Consider the following 18,229-nt stretch of genomic DNA (forward strand, 5'->3'; position numbering starts at 1 on the left):
AATCCGTAAACTAAACTGGAAGACAAACATGGGTGCTGAGTATGTTCCTTGTAATGCCTCTTGAAACAAACACTTCTAACTTCCATTAGCTGCATGTAGAAAACACACTTGCATTGATGTAAAAAGCCTATCTAATAAATGCTGATCTGGCCAAGATCTAATTGCAGTATAGAAGCTCATAGTTTGAGAGCTCAACAAAGATGATTTTTGTAGGAAGATTTTCAGGAGAGACTTCAAGGCAAGTTAACCACAAACACACAGTTATCGTCTGCTGTTTAAACTCCAACTGCCACACATCATGACATGAGAACAGTTATTCTGTTACGCTCTAAAGTAGGAATCTCACTGACGTCCAATTTATACTACAATGTAGTCAGTATTGTATTAGAATTATTTAGCTGCTTTAACTTCTCTGTAACATACAAATTTGGAAGACTATGCTAATGATGTAAATATTACAGGTAGCATTAGCAAAAACAAAAAAAAAGGGAGAGTTATAAATCACCATTATCTTTCCAGGTGAGGAGAAATAGCTCTTTTGACTGCTGATGGAGATGGAATTTTCACCTGTGTTTCAAAAAATAGATCATCATCAGTTCTGTTTTTCAGAACTTACGATACAGAAGGAAATTCCTGACTAGTATTACAATCATGTATGTTCCTTACCTGCAGGTGCCACTGCTGTTCATGACCCTGTTCTTTGCACTGTGAAATACCTGTGCTGGTGGAAAGGCTGTTTTAACATAAGGACAGCTATTGCTATGGTTACAATGAAGACAGATTTGGTACTATTATTTTAATACACAGGAAATACTCCATCCCCAGGCAGGATCAGTATTAGAATACATGTAAAATAGAAAGTGTTATGAGTATTGTATATAATAATGATGAGACATTTTTATATTCCACAATATTGGTAAAATATGTTCATCATAAATTAAGGCAGTGGTTTAAGGCAGTGGCTGCTATCTGGCTATTAAATCATTGAGTTATACCACCTTAATCCATAAATCCATGAATTTTACCTAAATTAGCCTAGTCTAACAGTGAACATGCCCAGTGTATTTGCTTATATAGATTGTTGGTAAGGCAGATTCTTATGATCTTCCCTATACAAGACAGCACTTATGCATGAATTTAATTTTTAAATCTTTAAAGTAGAACATTTGTGGAAATTAAATTAAATTGAGATTACTTGCTTGCATGTAAGTTTTCTGGAAACTGTGGCTGAAATTAGAAGGCATAAGATTTTGATTGTCTTGATTTTTTTCATATACAATAAAGTCTTGATAAACCAAATGATCTGTTTTAAAAAAATTACCAAGGAATGCATTAGTTTATATAGTAGCCAAACTACATTTGTATGTATTTTACATCTTTTAGGATAAAGAAACTAAGCAATGTACCAAGGTTATGTATGCTGAAAAGATTACAGTAACTTTTAAATCTGTCTTCATCTGCTAGTGTTTGAAAATAAAACCATGTATGAATCTCTTTTCAGCTAGTGTAAATAAAGCTCTTGATTTTTAACAGAACTGTCTGCTATATCTGTGAAATGGCAAGCTTACAATGTTTTAAAACACTAATTCTACAAGAGTTACTTCTGACTCTAAAGCATTCGATGTAGAGCAAACAAAAAAAAACAATTAAAAGCATACATACAGAAAAAAATGAAAACAAACTCTCCCAACAGGAAACTAAATGGGTCAGAAACTACTGCATAAAGTTTTTTTAAGCTTCTGGAACAGCTGCAACAGAGTTGGGGTGGGGTGGAGCAGCCAGTCAGCACACAAGTACTGCACACCAGATGGAAATTACAAAGAGCAGCTGAAGTGAGAAGCACACACCTTAAGTGCAAGATTCACCAACACTGCATGTAATGCTAGTTCTGTTAATTGTTTTTCTGAACCACCATCTAAAATTCAGTTATCTTAAGAAGTTTAGTTGTGGACCCAAACAGAAAACAAGCAGTGAATACCAGCCTTTGAAAATGTGTATTCTGGGTGGGACTGCCTAAGGGACAACATGGAAGTATTTTGTGCAACAGACCTTACACAGTAGGTTCTTGATCTGTTTTTCAGGGAATGATGCAACTGGATAGGGATGCTTGAGAAATAATTAGGCAAGAGGAGTTTAGTAAAACAAATGTTTGCCCTATGAACAGTGCCTTGAGCAATGTCATACAGAAATGACAAACTCCATTGAACAGTACAGCTGCAGTCCCACAATAGCAGATGTTTACTGTCTCTAAAAATAAAGCTGTTTTATAATCTCACTCAGAAAGGTTGTCTGTGAATATGTATATATTAAAAAAAGAGATAATTTAGCCATATTTTGATGGCACCTTCCAAGTTTTTTGTAAACCTGCAAATTTGTGACACAATTACTTAAGCTTTCCAGTTTCTTCATCATGGAAGTACACTATGTAATTGTGTCATTTTAAGTTTCTCACTTGTCTAATTTTGCTTTTCTGTTGAGTGTCACAGATATACTGTTGTTTGGATTGAAAAATGAGATAGTATACCCTCTTTAGCTTATGTAACTAATGACATAACAAAATTTATAATAGGATATTCAGCCAATTCTAATTCCCGGCACTGCAGAGGACAAACTGCCAACAGGCCTTTTCTCCTATAGTTCTCACTCCAGGCATTCTTAAAGCACTCCAGAAGCTGTTAGATAACTTAAGGAAAAAATAGGAAAAAAAATTAATAAAAAATTAAAAGACTAGGTGTAAAAAAAAAAAACCCCAATCTGTACAAGGTTACCTGTAATTAAGAGAGTACAATTTTTGTCTTAAAAACAATACACTTTCTCAATTTCATTCAATAGAATGTTGGCAGGGCTTGAAAGAGCTGGGTTGATAGTTTCCCCTGTTCTTAAAAGGATGGTACAGCAAACCCAAAAGCATATGTATGTCTTTTTTTTTTTTCCCCTTTTTTCCCCAGACTGAAATCACGTAAATCACTCTGGCTGTGTTTTCTGATCCCTTCACAAACGTATAATATAATCAAAGAAACATGTTTTTGCCTGTGATAGACTTTAATATGCATATTTTAAGTACAGACTGAGCAGCAGGCTTATGTATCTTTCAGCTTAGTAATGAGTAAGTATTAAGTCGTCATATTTGATCTTCAGTGATGGCCTCCACTCTTCTTTGGAGGAAACAGTGTATATTCAATGCCAAGAGCTATGACGAAAGCTGCAAATCCCCACTTGAGTCCCCTAGTAAAGACTTCTGTTAAGGTGACAGGTTTTGCAAAGCCACCCATATATCTCCAGGCTTCATTACTAGAAGAAAAATTAAACCAAAAGAATAAAACAAGATCAGTGGAGCCACTGCGATAAATATTATCAGGAATATCTTTGTTCAGAAAAAAAGATGAAGGTATTTCAACTAGATATGAATTGATACTGTAACATTTCTATCATTTCAATAACAGGAGTTACCATAAATAAAGTTCATGATACAAACTCAATGGGTGTACATGCATTTAATTTGAGATACAGTAACACCGGCAAACAATATAATTCGAGTAACAGAATCACCTCCCCAAACTCATGTAATTGTTGTCTTGTGTTTTTACTCTGAAACAAAATCAGAACCCACTAGCACATGCATGGGATGGAGTAACTACAAAGGCTAGTCACTGTGCTAGACAGTATCTAGCATAGTTAAATCTTAAAAGGGAGTTTTTCCAGCCGTAGAAAACTCATCCTAGTGTGGAGGTACTTTCTGTTTTACAATACAACACTTATTAAGGTCAGAAAAGCTTATTAAAACTGATTAACCCCCCCCCAAAACAAACACCATGAAATGGAAAAGATTGTGTTTAGCTAAAAAGCCACCGGATATTTACAAATCTCATGCTGTTTTGCCTGTTTTCAACCTACGTTGTTATTGAAACATTAGTCACTGCTATAACTGAGTACAAGTATTTATGTGTAGCACAAAGAATGTAATCAAGAAACAAACTGTGTCCATCTCTAAGAACTCAAAGTCCTTAAGAAAAGGAAAAAACTACTTGCACAGAAACAAGCAATAAAATCAGAACCATCATTTCAGGAGATGATACATTTTTTTAATCAAGGGGGTCAAGTATTTATTTTCATAGATAATCCTCTTGTGCAGATGGTTTATGTGACTTGGGATGAAGGCATAATGGCATGGAAGAGTATCTTCTAGATGCTAGTATAGGATACTAATGGATAAAGACATGGGTTTCCGAATATGACATCTTTCACGCAGCTTATTCTGTATTGAATATGTACATTAATGTACATTTGCTACAAAGGTGGAAACCTGATCCCCTGTTAAAAGGAACTTAATATATCAAACAAGGAAGCCCTAGAGAGGGTTACTTTTTCAAAACTTCTAGTGCAAGATACTAATAATGCAATCTTTATATTACTGAAGCAAATAATGTGATAATTTAATTTCTTGTTTGTTAAGGAAGATTGGCATGATACATTTGTACTTGTCCTTTGGAACTGAAACATTACCTTACATAAAACTGCAAAGTTCAGGAGGAATCATCTCATGCTTTAAATTTGACTTTGTTCCTTATTTCAACTCTTCACATAATTGGCTCAATTCCTTTCTTTTACCAGAGAAACATTATTTTCTTTTTATCTAGGAGGGGCAACAAATATTACACAAGCTCTTTTTCAGTTTGCTGTTTTGCAACACTTCCTGAACTTTGAAAGTATATGCGCTAAAAGTCAGGTTAATTTACATGAAATTTATGATACTAAATTGTGTCAATTTTTTATGGGAATAAGCCTATTGCTTGCTGAAAAACAAATTTTTCATAAGCAAAGGAAAAAAAAAAGCTAACACTGCTTGCACTCCACAGAGGCAACAGAAATGTGACACAGGCCTGGAAAGTTCATTGGTAACTGATAATCCTAAGGACTCGTATCTCAAATGATTCTTATCATCATCAAAACTAAGTTTTCCTCTATGCTTACAGCCTTAAACTGTTTCAAAGTAAGGAAAAAAGCGCTGTCAATCCCAAACCCCTCCAGAGGTTATAGCATGTAAAAACTTTTTAACAGATCCCCTGTTTGCTCTTACATTTTTCTTGTAGTGATTTGAAGTAAAGCCTCTTCTATGAAGGCTCCTGGAATAGTTTGCTCATGCAACTTCTCCCTTACAGAACAACTGGACTACACAGCACAAGACACTTAGCATTTTTATTCCCCAAGATTTAAAAGAACGAGCATAGTATTACATAATTCATGATGTGGAAGAAATATATTAAGCCCTGTTTTAACAGCTGCCTAAATGATCCAGAATTGCTCTGGCAACAACTTAAGACGTAAAAATCTGATCTTCCATTATGTCATTCACTGCTTAGCAAAATGAAATGCACAATTGAATCAAATTCCACATTGTATACTAGTATATTTCTTCTTTTCAAAAAAAGGCCTCCTGTTGTATGTGAGGATTGCTATTACTACTCAGAATGGCAATGTAAGTTCTATCGACTTCAGCAAGATCTGAACACACAATCTCTTTGCTGAAAAGGTATAGGCTTACTCATGTATGCAAGACCTAATGTTACTTAAGTGTTTTGGTGGATGAGGTATTGGTCATTGTGCCTGATCTGTATCATTGTGAAACATCACAAAGCGCCACGGGTGGCTTGGAAAATGCGGAGACTGGTCAAGGTGATGCAAGGCATAACCTCCATGCAAAAAGTAAATAAAAATTTAGCTGAAATTCTGACTAATATATTCTAGATGCATTTTCCACAATTTTTACTAAAGAAAGAACAATCTGCAATGACAAGGTTAATTTGATGCTACAAGATGACATACCAAGAATATGAGGCTCTTGCACTTACCGAGCCCACGGATCCCTAAGACCCCGTTTAGCTAGCATTTCCTGGACCTTCTCTAGTGGCGTACCCTCTACCTTCCATTGTCTGTAGTCAGGAAGTTCCATTTTGCCATGGCCATGGCCATGTTCATTTCCATGCCCCATACCTACAAGAAAATATCAGAATTTTTTATTTCTTAGAGAGTATCAGCTTATTTTCACACACTTGCAAAGAACAATACCCTGTACAGGAAAAACAGGGAGGTAACAAGTACTTCAAAGCACGTAACACTGCACATGAAGCGTCTTCTGCATTGTACACAGTACATTGTAGGACAAAGAGCTAAGAGGCTTTATGCAGCATTTCAGAAGTTGGTGATTAAGCACAATAAGGCAAACTATGCAGAATTAAGTGTTACTGTGTTGTAAGTCACCACCATTATATTCATGAAGCAGCTATACAAATGTTCCGTGCTGGAAAATAGTGTCAGAAAAACAATTGTTTCCAAAGTCTATAAATGCACTTTAGCAACATGAGGGCCCAACAACTTGCAGGCTTTCCAGAGTACATCAAAAAGGTCAGAGTTCAGTTTGGAAATTTCTAACTTAGGTATGGCAGAGCTATGATCACCAAGCTCTGAAGAAAAACATGAAAAAAACCAGACTTTGCTCCTCACCTCCTTTTTTTGCCTCCAATTCCGTCAAACATAACTGTGGCAATAAACAGGCACAGGACTGATGAACGGACAAGGAGATGCACCTTACCAGTCATTTTATGAGGCTGGCAAAGATATGCTTTATTTAGATACAACTTTGAGAGAACTATGAAAATATTAAGGTTCTCATTAAAAACAGCGATCAAGGCAGATCGGAAAGTGAACATTTTCAGTGAGATCATGAAGGACCGGAAGAAAATAACAATGGCTTTGAAGTCTCTTATTTTCACAAAGCACCCGAGACGACTTTGAGCCAGGATTTCCCATTTTAACACATATCTGGTAGCAAAGAACAGATTTAATATCCTTAATTTTTATGAGAATTGACTGGAACGTAATGGTGCCAAGAACACAGCTTTGAAGACTGTAACTCTAGAAGGCCCCAAGCCATCGAAGAGGACTCTCTTGCAGAAAGAAACCTGAAGAAGAGCTCTGCCCCCAAATTAAACCCCAGTCTACACCCTTCCCATATAAACCCAAAACTTCTATCAGCTTTTTTCTGCAAATAAGGGGTTTATGGGCACACTGGCGCAGCCAACAGACTGCACTACAGCACCAGCCGGGCACTTTCCGTCAGCAAAGCCGGTCCCAGAGGCCGCCCCGGACCACGGGCGGGAGGGCTACCACAGCGTCAGCACCGTGGCCCGTTAGCTCGGGCGGGGTGGGGCAGGTGTCCACCTAACGGCGCGCAGAGAAGGGCCACAGCGGCTGCGCAAGGCCGCTCCGGCCCGGGGCAGCGGACACCTCCGCCGACCCCTCCCCTCCCACGCCTCCCACAGACACTCCTGGGCTGGGCAGCGGCACGGGCAAGTCACAGAGGGCGCCCAAACTCGCCCCCCTTCCTCCCACGCCTCCCGCCAACGGGCCCTCGGTACCTGCCCGCTCCGTGACCCTCCTTCAGGACGCAGCCGCTACCCGGAAGCGGAAGTCGGCGCGAGGACTAGCCGCTACTTGAAGCACAGCTAGCCATAAGAGTTCCGGATAGCTTCCGTTCCGGTTCTCTCACACTGACTTGGCGAAGACGCAGAAGCAGCGAGGCCGCTGCCCAGCCCTCTGCCTCCCGCAGCCCTCCCGTCGCGGTTTAACGAGGCACGTCCCGCACACGGAGCGGCAGTGCTGCCAACTCTGGCGGAGGACCGGGGCGGGAGGAAGGAGACACAGAGAGGAAAGCGGCCAATCAGTATGTGGCTTGTTGAAGGCGGGAGCGGCCCAATGGGCGGGTGCGTTGTTGAGCTGCGGGGTTGGCAGTGTCTGGAGGTGGCAGCGGAGGAGAAGAGGGTGAGGGGGCGGCGGCGGTAGCCGGTACCAGTCGGTACCGGGGCCGTTGGGTGGCGGTGGGGATCGGCAGGGGGACGGCAGCAAGGACCCTTCCCCCCCCCATCCCTTCTCTTCGCTGGCTAGCTGTTGCCCGGTGCGCGAGCAGGGACGGAAGCCCGCGGGGTCTGCGCGTGCGGGGGCGCGAGCCGTTGTTGTTCTCCCCCCCCCCCCCCCCGCCGTCGCCGCTCGCTGGGGTGCCGGGCGCCGCGTTCGGCCTCCCCTTCTCTCCCTCCCTCTCCCCGCAGACGGCGGCTCCCCGGGCACCGCAGGGGGGAGGCGGGCGGGGCGGGGGGAGCGTTCCCCCCCATCCAGCGGGTATGTAAGCCCCGGGCCGGCGGAGAGCGGCGGAGAGGCCGTGGGGCCCGGGGCGGGTCCCCCTCGCTGCCTGGCCGCGGGTTTCTCCTCACCAGGGGAGGAAGTGGTGAGGGAAATCGGAGGTACTCACAAGCGCGACAGGCACCAGGAGCAGACTTCTGGTGTTCAGTGGATATATCTTAAAAGAGCATCGCTGTTTGTTTCCATAGGAGAAGTGGGGAGACATCCTGAAATCCTGGAACTGCACCGAAAGGTAAGTGAAAGTTAAGAATTCTATTGACAGCTGCTTCTTGAGTAAGGTGGTTGCTTTGTTCCATTGAGTACTGGTCTCTGGGGAGCTCCGCATTTTGTGTGCCATGGCCATGTAATTGTGAAGTGTCAATTGCTTTAGTATCTGGATAATTAAATTACTTCTTATGTTCCTCAAGGTTAAGTGCATAGTCCCCTTCATACCAAAAGAAACTCGCAAAAGTTAACTACTCAGTCAGTGGCTTATGTAGGCTTAAATTATTCCTCAATTGTAGATGGTAGAATTATGCTGTTTCTTTATAGCAGAATAAAAACTCTGTTGTTATATTAGTTTCTAATGCTCTTATAAGAATGAGAATAAGCACTGGTTTATAGCATGATGGTGGCCGAATTTTAGGACAGACTGTAGTGCTTTTTTTTTTTTTAATATCCTGATGTAAAGCTGCTTCTGGGTTTCAGTTTTTTTTTTTTAATAGGGATATTGGAAGCGCATGAAAAGAGTTCCAGGAGGAATGCCATTATCATGTTATTAACAGTGAAACTGTTCTAAATAGAGTGCCATCTGTTTAATCCAGACTGCTTCTGTCTGGTTTCAGCATTGAATGTTTTTCACCGTGCAATAAAGTCTGCAAGATTCAGAGCAGTCTCTTCTCTGCAGATGCAGTGTCAGGGTGAGAGGAGACACATTTGTTTTTCCGTAATGTATGTGGGGTGGAATTGCGGGATGACTCTTTATTTGTGAGGTACCTAAATCTCTGTCTTATAGAGAATGAAGTTTTGTCAGATACCTGTGAAGTATTTCTCGTTTCTTATTGTGGCTGAATGCTTATGAGTAAGTGTTCAAAGTCCGGTGTTGCTGAGGAATGTTGATGTTTTCCTCAGGACGAAATTTTTCAGTGATGTGTAGACGTGTAAGATACCAGACACTTTGGTTTTATTTTTTGGAGGAAAAATACAAAGTCCTACTTTTATTTATGTTTTTTTTTCTTATTTTGTTTTGTTTTCTTTGTGGTGCTTGGAAGCATGTCTTGATTATTTATGCATGAAGCCATACTTTACTGGTATTGCTGAGTCTATCAACATGAATGTTCAGTTCTGATCACAGAATATTGACTTTGTGTGACCTATTGCGATCAAACAGAATTGTAGCAGAGGAGTGCACTCAGCAAGATTTGTTTGCAAATGTGCTATCGCTTTCAAGGTTTAACAAGGTAGCTGTTTCCCCTCACCCAAGTACATAAAAACTCTTGATAGGAAAAACTGTGTAGTTGGTAGATTTGCTCTGCCACGAGGTGCTTAATGTTTTGCTTCCTAAATTTTCTTTTCTTTCAGCATGGACCATACTATTTTCTTTTCAAGATAAGACTGCAAATACGGGGCATGTGATGTTTTGGGAATACAGGAAGCTTTTTGAAGCTGTATCTTCACCAAATAAGTGAGCCTGTGTAATTTCAAGGGGGCTTACAGTCTTGCTACAACCTGTTTTTGAGAAGGAAGCTTCACCTATTCAGTGTCAGTCTGAAAAAATGAATAGTATGGACAAGGAACTAACATAAAGAAAAGAAATTTTCATCTTGCATAAAAAATGCTGGATGTCCTTTAGGAAGGAAAGGTCATTGGGGCTTCATATGCAAATAATCAATATTTTTTGTGGTTTATTCAATTGCTTTTTTTGGTACTATTCATGCTGGTGATAATTACTGAAAAGATTAAGTGTTCTACGATACAGTTATGCTAGCAGGTATCCTAGCATACTGGTTATAATCTGCTGGGATTCATGCTTATGTTGCTAGGTTAGAGGAAGGTGGCAGGGTTTTCTTGAATAGGTTTCAAAAGCCCATGTTTTCAGAAATTTGTGCTGATATGCATTCTGGATTAACAGATTGTGAGATACATTATGAGCATTGCTCTTCTCTGCCTGTGCGGGTAACATTCTCTCTAGCGCTGAACCGTGTTTTGTGGTATACTCCTCATGATTGTTTTCTACAGTAAAAAACTGTATGACTGATGGCGACTTGAAGTATTTTCACTTCTGAGATGACAAAAAAGGGTTTTGGCGTTGTTTTGGGCTTTTTTTTGTTCTCAATATCTTAATGCATATTTTAACTACTTAAAACTAAATAATGTATCTTTTTTTCCTGAAATTGCATGGTGCTTTATCCAGCTTTGTATTAGTAGTCATTTATAAGTCATTGGAAGCCTTATGTCATTTGAATAAAATGGTCAATCCTGCTTTAATTACAATAATGACGGAAAAGATCTTTCTTTAGTCCATCTTCGTTTCTTTGGATGTTTTTTTTAAAAAGGCTATGAAATGTGGGGAAACAAATTGTCTTCTCAGGCAACATTAGAGAGCAAAATATTTTATGGGTAGTATCGCAATCTCAAACTACTCTTTCACCTGGAGAAGTGATGTGCTGGAGCAATAGTCTTAGTTTCTTTCTGTTTTGGGTTTGTTTCTTTCTTTTTGGAAACCCAAAGAATATTCTTGACAGGAACTACTGGGCTAATCTGCTATTCTCTCTTGAAGCCTAAAGCTCTGGGAACCTGGTATGTGACAAGACCATTGTTTCAAGTCTTATTTGCCACAGCTAAGCAGTATTTGACAGCAGGTGCTTTATTCTTACACTCTTTTCTAGGCAAGCATATAGGGTCAGCTCTCCCAGTCTCCCCATCTCTGGGGATGATGTTTTGTATGGATTTTTATTCCAAGGATATACTTAATTTTAAAAAACTTTTGAGACCGCATATGGCTTTTGCAGCTACCGTGTTTTCTGTCAGTAAGCACCATAATTCATGTGTTGTATGAATAAGTCATTCCTCTGTTCTGGTTTGAAGCTGTTATCCGAAAACTTCATGTGATACTCTTTTCTGTATGAGGAGGGGTGGAACTGTTTGACTCTTTCCCAAGCAGTTTGATATGACTTCATAATCTTTAAAGATCAGGGTAATGTGTTCACTCAAATGCTTGTCTGGGCAGGAAAATCGTTTTAGATTCCATTAACTTCCTTTATGCTTTTTCCCTTATATTAAGACATGAACTAGTATCAGGGAGTGAAGCTGGAGGTTTCCCCAGCTGACTCCTGGTGAAGGACGTCTGAGCCATAGGAAGGATCATTTAAGAAGTTCTGTGACTCTTTTCAGGAGACATTGATCTGAGAAGAAACAGTCATCAGTAGTACAGTTTGACTTGCTACTTTGGTCGGTTATTTTCATTTCCAAATAGAACAGTTATGAGAAGTGATTCTTGACTTATTTAATATCATTTTCCACAGTGTTTCCTTTGCAGTTATTTGCTTGTAGTAGATAAAATTTCATGCAGAGTTGTGTTCAAGGAAACATTAACTTCTGAGCTGTGGAAGTTGTTCACATACTGCATGTAGGCTGTAAAGGTAACTCTGAAATAGAGATGATGACTTTTAAGATTTGCAGCTGTTCAGGTGTTATCCAAATGATCTATTGTTTTTTCCTGAACCTTCCTTTTATTGTCGTCTTTGGCAGAAGTAGAGATTCTTAAAAATGGAGTTGCAGGATGGTTGGGGTTGAAAGGGACCTCTGGTGGTCATGTAGTTCATCCCCTTTGCTCAAAGCAGAGCCAACTAGGGCAGGTTCCTCAGGACATTGTTCAGTTGTTTTTTGAATATCTCCAAAGACAGAGAGACTCCGTGACCTCTCTCGGTAACTCGTTCTGGTGTTTAAATACCATGATGCTAAAGAAGTTTTTTCTTATGTTTAAGTGGAATTTCTTATATTTCAGTATGTGTCCTGATAGGCGCAAAGTTTTTTTTGAGAGCAAGAAAGTATTCTGAGTTTGTGCTTGTATCACTAGCTGTAGATAAAATAGCAAGCTGGTTGAATTTTTCTCTCTGCACCTTTGCTTGAGTAATCCATGCTTCTAATAACAAGACAGATAATTTAAAATGTCTTTTTGTGGGTTTGGTTGTTTTTTGGTTTGGTTTTTGGTTTTTTTAATCACAAGACAGATTTATGGGAGTGACTCAGTTGGTCTCCTTTTTCATCTAGAATTCTGACTTCAGTTTCTTAACTTGAAATATAAGGTCAAGAACTAAAGGGGCACTTCTGATGAAGTACAATACAGTTATCTAGTAAAACCCAATTCTCTATTTCCAGCAATGCCACAGAGAAGAGACATACCTTGACCAGGGCCTGGGTAAAATAATATACAATTTGCACACTGTTCCAACACATTGTGAGGTTATCAATAATATTAAAAGTTTTGTATTGTAAGGAATATTGCTGCATGGCTGTTAGTTATTCTTCTGTTAGCGTTATGTTTTTCTGCCTATTTTCCTTAGAGCCAAAGAAGATAGAAATGGTGTGCTACAGATGTTTATTTTGTGTTTATGTTAATTTATAGTGTTTTAAGAGTAATAAATTATGTGGTCATGAAACACATTTGTCTATCAAACCATGTAGCTATTTTTAAACTGATTTGCATATTTTGATTTAGTGCTGCTGTAGAGTAATTTGGATCTCATGTACCCTGAATAAGGATTAGGTTCAACTCCATAGTGGCGTTACTCTGTCACCATGAGATACTATTTTCTTCTGAAACACTGTGTTTCTCATACTGTTGATTCTATTTGAAAACATTAGTGGGAATAAAAATCACTTACAGTTATCTACTTCAATAGATATTTTGTTAGTGATCACAATTCAGGTGATTTGTAAAAGACAGAACTATCATTGGCAAATCACCTTTTCTTTCTTTCCTTGATTGTTTTCTGTTCTGCAGGCAGTTCAGCTTGCTTCTGCTGCCCACTGCCTATGCCAGATCTGCCACCTTGACCACCTAGTGTGATTCGGTAGAGCACTATGGATTTTATGATTCAAATTTATAATCTCCTTATGCATGAAAATAGAGCGCCAGAGACATTTGGAAGGAGATCCCACTAGGGTGGTGAAATAAAACGTCAGGTGAATAACTATTGCAAAGTGATAAACTGTTTATTTATTTTTCTCTCAGTACTGAATGTTATTACTTGGAAAATGCCAAATTCCCTGGCTGCTTAACACTCTTCAGCATAGGACATGATGGAGATGGCTGGAGCAGTTCAAACCTTTTAGAACACTCTTCCAGGAATTCACTCTTTTTGCATATTCTGGGTTGTTAGTTTTTTTTTTTTCTACAGGACAGATTACTTAGTGACATCTCATTTTATATTTTTATCTATATATTTATATTATATATTACTTGTGTATAATCTCCATAATTTAGCTAATATTACTATGTTTTTATTTTACTTACTGTGATTCTTCAGAAAACTGCACTGATTTGGTCTTCTGTATTGGTGTCTGCATTATGTATGGTTCATGAGTTCGTTAAATAGTTACACATTACTGTTCCTCTGAATTATATTTAAGTGAAATGTATGACATGGACATTTGTGCAGGCTGCATGACTGTGGTTTGTGGATTCATACAGGGCAATGTTGATACTTCTGGGATTTTTTTCTATTTCTATTCCTAATGTTTAGCAGTTTGTGAACTTTAAAATGTAATTGTATTTAGGATCTTCCGCTCCTCTTCTGCCCTGCTTTGACCCATATTTGGAGTGGGGGAATTGTTCTACATCTGTCTGGAAAGACAGTAAGAAAGTTTAAAAGAATGATCTTATTTTTCATGGCTGTTCAGCTGAGAAGATACTGAGTTGAAAAATAATGAGGTGAAATATGTGTAAAATTTGCTTGGTTTTTCTTTTTTTCCTTCCTGTCTTCATTTATTTTCTTTTTATTCAAATAGGTTGCTTATTTCTGAGAGTTCTGGTGTCTGTTTCTTCTTTTCATCTCCTCATCTTATTTTCTGCTTTGTCCTTTCTGTCTCCTTTAGGTTTGAGAATATCTTGAGCTGTAGCAGAGGCTGTAAAGCAGCCCCTCTGCACGCCTGCCTCTCTTCTGATTTGGAATAGGGCCACAAGGTAGAAAAATTGATATAGAAAAAAATCTGAAGAAGCTTGTAGCAGTCATTCAAGCAACTTTCTTAAATATCCTAAGCACAAGACATTGGAGACATGTAGGCATAAGTGTAGTAGATTTTGTTTTAGAAATAGCTTAAGTTAGCTTGTCTCTGTAATTTTAAATATGTTTTGTCTCTGTAAATTTAAATATGGTATTTCCTGCATGTGAAAGCAAATTAGCTAGAAATTATTATTTTTTTAGAATTTTTTTAAACATGAATTTTGTGAAGCCCTGACATCTCTTGACCAGTGTAAGCTTACACTTGTAATTCCACAATCTGCTTTAGACCATGTGGTAGCAACATCGTGATGGCTGAACATAGGAGGGTCAATAACCTTCTAGCTGAGAAAAGTTTCAAAAAGTAGGAGGCTTTTATGTAAACTTAGTATGGAAGGGGTGGACTGAGCAATCTGCCAAGTGTCCTAGGGCATGCCATCAGAGTACGGCAAAGAAGAAAAATCTAAATGCTCAATTTTGAGTTTTGATATGTCTTTATTACTCCAGGTTAGGGGTACACTTTTTTGAAAAAAATATTTGATGCTTCTGCGTATGACTGCTGTCCCTCATGCTTTATGGTTGGAAACACACATGCAGTTAAAAATAGCTATTAAAAAAAGCTCCTTACTTAGAACAGTTGTTTTACTGGTTTTTAGTATCTGCACAGAACTTAAAGAAAGATGTCAGATCACTTAATAAGTGTGGATACCTGCTATCCAAATTTTTCAGATGAAAATTCTTCGTGTTTCTGGCACAACTGAAGCCTTAAAGTGTGAATTTCCATGCTTCTGTTATAACCATGTTGCTTTGCTAAAATATGTAAAACTGAAATTCAGTAGACAAAACTAATGCATGTGTTTGTAGTTAGAACCCAGTCTTGATAGTACAAGTCTTTCTTTGTACAACAGTGATAGTATAAGAGGGATTGTTAATATCTGTTCAAACCCTTAATATTTTAATAACAGCAGTGGGATAGACAGATGATTGGTTAAAGTCCATTTACTTTAGTGAAATTACACAAGAAGTGACCGAGGCGTTTGTTAATAATAATGTGCCCTTTTACATAGAAATGTAAGGCATGCTGATGAAGGGTTTATCCTAGCAAAAGCTCATATTTGTCTGTGTGTAACAGTGGAGAACTTTCCATTGCCTTTTTTTTTTTTTTAAAAAAAAGATGTTCAGTTGAGCCAGAACAGCATAGAGATGTGATCTAAATATGGACACACAGGAGAGCGAGGGGGGTTTAGATGTGGAATGGAAAAATGACTAGTTCCTTATGTGCATGGATTATTTTCTTTTTTAAGCTACTTGTTTCTTGTTCTTAGCATAGAAGAGGCCTTAAACAAAACAGCTGAGCTTACAAAGCTGCTTCTAGATTGCTAATTGTGTGTCCATTCTATTTGATAATTATGTAATCGACAAACCATGATACCTGATGGTCTCTCTTCAGTGCTGCATCTATGCAGCACTTTCAAATAGTAACATCCTTAAGTTTCGTGGAGCTATTAGATCATATTTTTAGTAATTTCTTGGGAAGATCACGGAATGACATGCCGTTTTTGTCAAACTTCATGTGAGCTACTCTAATAGCTTAATTCATGTTAATGAACTGCAGCAGATAGCAGCGCAAAGCTTGCCATGTCAGAGTAGCAAGAGCTTCATGAAAATCTCTTAAACAGTTAAGTGTTACCCATGGAAATACAAATAGAGATGGGAATCCTGGGCTGGAGGCTAAGTTGAATGAAAGTAGAAAAGAAGTACCTAAAATACTGAACTAAGCTAAGCATTCATAAGCTGTATTTCTGTGCTGTTTATTTTCATAGACGGTCTGTGATGGCAACCTTTCCTTTAAATCATAACTGGCACGTGAATTTCATGATTCTCTGGTGATCAGGATGGCTAGTAGCAGCATAGTACCTTTCTGTTTGCTTAGGCGTGTGCGCCGCCAAGGCTTGTTTCATGTCCTGTGACTCTTCAACTTTGTCTTCACCCAGGTTACTGTAAACACCAGGTGTTTGAGAAGCCTCTGTTTATCTGTGGAATAAGAGCACTTCCTAGCTTTCTTGTTCTTTCTTTGGGCTAGAGGGAGAGAACACTTTCTTTCTCCTCACTATAATGAGACAGCAAATATATTTTTTAAAATAATTTGCTTTGGATATTTGCCCAGTCTGGCCAACTGGTTGCTGAAATGTGAATAGTTTAGGCATGGCTTCTTGTCTGTTAGTCTCCAAAGGACCAATTGCAAAAATAACTGAGATGCCCTTTTGCCTGTGCAGGTGTTGATTGAACTTGGAATATGCATTGTAGTCCTTCACAGTATAGTAGTAGTCCTTTAGTATAGTAGTGGTCTTTTTAGATGTATAGGGAGAATCAATGGTGAAAATACATATGCAGTCATTCTTTGTACATACGGAGATGCAACTTCATTGGATTGTTGTAGTCACTTCAGTCACAGAAAGAAAACATGTTTTAGAGGCATCTGGGTGTTTAAATCATTCACATGGCAGCTGCATTATACATATGTATCTCATGTTCCAGGAATCATTGCACTAAACTCTGTGACAGAGTGCATGCTTTGCTTTTTCCCCTCTGTGTATAGTTTAAATCCTTTCACTTAGCGTCGTCTGCTATGTTTTTTAGCAGTTAATGTAATTTTAGCAGTGTACATGCAAAACTAAAACTACTGCACTAATTTCCTTTTTTAATTGAAATTAAAATGTTAGTGGTTTATGTCTAATTTTTAACTTGCCAAGTTAGCCCAAGCTTAAACTCTAAAATTTTTAGGAAAACAGTTGGAGATGCTCTAATAAATTCCATAATAATGTTTATGCATTAACTTTGTTTTTAATTGTACTTTTTTTTCCCCTAGCTACTTTAATACTTAAATTGGGTAAAACTCATAATGCTAAGGCAGAAAATGTGCAACTGTGGGATTTCACGTTTGTTGTGCACAAAGTCCTAATCGGGTTAAGGTCTGTGGATGGATTCCAGACTGAGTTAGGGGTCAGTGGCCAATACTAATTGGCATTGATGCTACCAAAATTGTGTAATCAAGTATTGTGCTGATTGTCACAGGGTGTTTTTTGTGTCCCATGCTGCCCCCCCTTCCCCTTTACTTGATGGCGTATAATTATATAAGTGTTCAAAGGCTGTTTTTCATTTCCTCTGTGCCCTTTTTCTCAGACTTGTAGGTATTGGTCTGTGCTAAAGACACAACACTGGGCTCAATGTAAGAAAAGTAGAAAGAAGTTCAAGGAAACTTAAAGATGAAGGTGCCTCCAGATGTTAATTTCATCTAATAAATTAAGATTTGATGTATACTGGAGAAAGATTTAAAGTGATCTGTTGGTCAGTGGGGGTGTTATGCCATTTTTTTTTAATTATTTTTGCCAGCTGCTAGGAAAGAGTTTCTTTAGTGTTGCTGCTTGTCATTTTATTGAAACATTTTGTAGGAACTTTGCCACATTTGGCTGGTGGAGATGTGCATGGGTATGATGGTCAACTGCGCTTCTCTGCTGATGATACTTCCATGATTGTAACCTACCAGAGACTGTATTTGATAGCTTATTTTGATAACAAATTTTTGGTCTTGTGAGAGGGAGGAGGGAACAGATCTTAATGGACATTATCAAACTAATTAGGAAACCTTAATCACCATTTAAAGAGTTATCAGCTTTATCAAGTTTTGAGGTATATAAAATACGTATTCCAATGGGTAGATTTTGATAGACAAAATATTTTTCCTGCATGTACTAGCTTTATGCAAAATTCCAATAATGGCTATTTTATTGCTATTCCTATGAACTGTTGGGGCATTCCATTTTTGTAGTGTA

The 18,229-nt window shown here is 38.6% G+C and overlaps 2 protein-coding genes across 15 annotated transcripts in view; one reads left to right on the forward strand and one right to left on the reverse strand.

Moving 5' to 3' along the window:
* Positions 1-3,023: 3,023 nt before the first annotated feature.
* On the reverse strand, positions 3,024-7,552 carry NDUFB3 (NADH:ubiquinone oxidoreductase subunit B3). 2 transcript variants are annotated; one of them, XM_054208356.1, is made up of 4 exons: positions 7,416-7,500; positions 6,502-6,605; positions 5,850-5,991; positions 3,024-3,291 (listed from the first exon to the last, which is right to left on the reverse strand). In XM_054208356.1, the coding sequence occupies exons 3-4, from the start codon at positions 5,987-5,989 to the stop codon at positions 3,135-3,137; spliced, it is 297 nt and encodes a 98-aa protein (XP_054064331.1). In that variant the 5' UTR covers positions 5,990-5,991; positions 6,502-6,605; positions 7,416-7,500; the 3' UTR covers positions 3,024-3,134. The 2 variants fall into 2 exon arrangements, with proteins under 2 accessions (XP_054064331.1, XP_054064330.1); XM_054208355.1 differs by lacking the exon at positions 6,502-6,605 and having other exon boundaries at positions 7,416-7,552.
* Positions 7,553-7,583: 31 nt separating this feature from the next.
* Positions 7,584-18,229, forward strand: part of HYCC2 (hyccin PI4KA lipid kinase complex subunit 2) — a 56,719-nt gene continuing 46,073 nt past the window's right edge. For 4 of the 13 annotated variants that reach the window (XM_054208323.1, XM_054208313.1, XM_054208312.1 and 1 more), the window contains exons 1-2: positions 7,748-7,818; positions 8,382-8,425. The gene's annotated coding sequence lies outside the window, so the exon portion shown is untranslated. The other 9 variants (XM_054208317.1, XM_054208315.1, XM_054208318.1 and 6 more) reach the window with 8 other exon arrangements.

Source organism: Rissa tridactyla, chromosome 7 (genome assembly GCF_028500815.1).
Source record: "Rissa tridactyla isolate bRisTri1 chromosome 7, bRisTri1.patW.cur.20221130, whole genome shotgun sequence".
In the NCBI taxonomy this organism is placed as follows: domain Eukaryota; kingdom Metazoa; phylum Chordata; class Aves; order Charadriiformes; family Laridae; genus Rissa; species Rissa tridactyla.